Source organism: Pseudonaja textilis, chromosome 7, assembly GCF_049901715.1.
Source record: "Pseudonaja textilis isolate UNSWEBS1 chromosome 7, rPseTex1.2, whole genome shotgun sequence".
NCBI lineage: Eukaryota > Metazoa > Chordata > Lepidosauria > Squamata > Elapidae > Pseudonaja > Pseudonaja textilis.
The window spans coordinates 6154918-6157547 of record NC_141996.1 but is presented as its reverse complement, the minus strand read 5'-3'; the positions used below and the strand labels follow the sequence as shown (position 1 = coordinate 6157547).

Genomic DNA, 2630 nt, shown 5'->3' with positions numbered 1-2630 from the left:
TGGTCATAAGTGTAAAAAATTGTCATAAGTCAATTTTTGTCAATGCTGTTGTCACTTCGGTCACTAAACAAACAATTGTAAGTTGAGGAGTACTTGTAATTAAAATCAGGGTAGGTATATGTATGGCTACAGAGATGGAAATATAAATCAGTATATTTAATTGGTCGTGTTCTTCACATCATGTTCCATTCCTACGGTTTATTTATTTATTTTATTTGTCAAGCAAGTATTAAATAACAGATGTAAGTATAAACATGGTTATGAATACATGAAATGGGTACGAATAAAAAGAAACGTTCGGACAGGGACAGTAGGCACGTTGGTGCACTTATGCACACCCCCTTACAGACCTCTTAGGAAAGGGGTGAGGTCAATAGTAGACACTCTAAGGTTAAAGTTTTTGGGGTTTGGGGAAGAAACCACAGAGTCTGTAATGACCTGGGGTGTGGCACAAAAGCAGCAAAGTCACAAAAATAGGTAAAGTCCCTTTAATACCTCCAACTTGGCTCCCAATGTCCAGTTATCCTTGGCTGGAGATCAAACTCTTCCAAAAACAGTCTACAAAGGAAAGAAATGCAGTCCGAACCCAAAGTACAGATAAAGTAGAAATAAAAAAACCAACACAAACCATGCTGAAGTAATTAACACGACAGGCCAGGATAATAAATTGCAGACTTCCCAAAAATAACGAAGCACACATAGTTGGGAGGATGCCAAACCCAGAAGCCTCAACAAAGATAATGCACGCTTTGCTTCCAGCAAGGTGCTGTGTTGAAATGCCCTTCTTATATCCTGTTCTCCCAGCTGCAACTAATGAAAGGGATCAGGTCCTTTTTGTCCCCCATAACCCATGTTGCTCCCTTCTCTGTTCCTCCCCGCGTGCCCTAGGATAAAGAGGGGTGGCCTTGGGTCTTTCTCTGAATGCCCAGCCAGACTGTGCTCTTCCCTCATTTCCTCCACAGCCACCAGAGTCACACCCCCACTCCCTGTCAGCTGCTCAATCTCCCCCTAAGAATCAGACTCCAACAAGGGCATCACAGAGTCAGGTAGAGTATTCCAGACATTGACCACTCTGTTGCTGAAGTCGTATTTCCTGCAATCAAGTTTGGTGCGGTTTACCTTGAGTTTGTATCTATAGTGTGTTCTTGTATTGTTGTGGTTGAAGCTGAAGTATTCATTGACGGGTAGGACATTGCAATAGATAATTTTATGTACTACGCTTAGGTTGGACCAAAGGCAGCATAGTTCTAGGTTGTCTAGGTCTAAAAGTTCAAGTCTGGTGGCATAAGGTATTCTGCTATGAGTAGAGGAGTGGAGAAATCTTCTCGTGAAATATTTCTGGACTTTCTCAATTGTATTAATATCTGATATGTAGTGCGGGTTCCAGACTGATGAGCTGTATTCAAGTATTGGTCTAGCAAATGTTTTATATGCTCTAGTTAGTAATGTGATATTACCAGAGAAAAAGCTGTGCAGGATTAGGTTAACAACTCTTAATGCCTTTTTGGCTATGTAGTTACAGTGGGCTCTAGCACTTAGATCATTAGAGATGAGTGCTCCAAGGTCCTTGACAGAGTTGGGGTCATCAACAAGGTCTTGACTATTCAGCTTGTATTTCATTTTCTGATTTATTTTGCCAATATGTAAGACAGAGCGTTTGTTTGTTGAGATTTGAAGATGCCACTTCTTTGACCGTTCTGACACATAGTCAGGGTCATTTTGAAGGGCAGCAGTATTGTCAGTGGTGCTGCACAGCTTTACATCGTAAAGCGAAAAGAACACAGTTGCTCTTAATATGACCACAGAGGTCATTTATGTAGAGTAAGTTCTTGTGATCTCTGAGTTTGAGTGTTTGCTTGCAGACATTTCATTACCCAACTACAGAGTATCTTCAGGGCAAGGGTGTGTGGGTTTTGCTGTCTGTTTATATGAAGTAGCTTTCCATGCCAGTTTTGATGGAGTGCATTTCCCCCTTAATATTATTTTCTGCCTGACTGTTTGTCTGGTGTTGATCCCTGCTTATCTAAACGTGGATTATTGTTGTGGGAGAGTTTTAGTCTTTTTTTTTTCCCTCCTAAGTTTTTTTTTCCTCATCTCATTTGAATGGTGTGTAAATGTGCTTTGTCTCTATGTGTTTATAATCTTTATGTCAGCTGGTGCTCCGTTCAAAATCCAAGAAAGAAATACTTAGACTCTTTTAATTAGAGAAAAGATATCTTTTACTGGAAACGAAGTGGTAGCAACAAGAGGATTCTGAATCTGAGGAAATAGGCGCGCAAATCACATATGCAAAGTGATGGAATTGTTCCCACCCCCAATAGTTCAAATGGTTCTTCCAATTAAAAGTTGTGAATATCATCATGCGGACATCTTAAGGTGGTGATGAAGTTTCTGTCCGTTGTCCTTGGCATACTTTGATAAAGGTTTGCAGCTGCGCAGAGAAGAAAAAGCTAAGCAAGAATGTAAGCAAGAATGTACTCTTCCCCGCTCCTCAGTTTATACAATAGTAGTTTGTATCACCTCCAGCTTGCTTCCCATATATTTCCCCCCTCCTCCCCCCGTTACTTATGGCAGCCGAAAGATGCAAAGCAAAGGTAGAAAATCTTGAAGGCTGACACTTTAGATGACTA

At 40.7% G+C, this 2630-nt stretch overlaps 1 protein-coding gene across 1 annotated transcript; it reads right to left on the bottom strand.

Moving 5' to 3' along the window:
• Window positions 1-342: 342 nt before the first annotated feature.
• Window positions 343-1812, bottom strand: LOC148125232 (uncharacterized). Its single transcript, XM_087937859.1, has 2 exons — window positions 1039-1812; window positions 343-438 (listed from the first exon to the last, which is right to left on the bottom strand). The coding sequence occupies exons 1-2, from the start codon at window positions 1810-1812 to the stop codon at window positions 343-345; spliced, it is 870 nt and encodes a 289-aa protein (XP_087793985.1).
• Window positions 1813-2630: the final 818 nt, after the last annotated feature.

What these genes read in the sequence shown, in the direction of transcription:
- LOC148125232 (XM_087937859.1), bottom strand. Translation starts at nt 1,812, where the DNA reads ATGACCTCTGTGGTCATATTAAGAGCAACTGTGTTCTTTTCGCTTTAC. An exon ending in GGAATACTCTACCTGACTCT is followed by an intron (nt 439 to 1,038) that starts GTGATGCCCTTG and finishes GCCACACCCCAG; the next exon opens with GTCATTACAGACTCTGTGGT.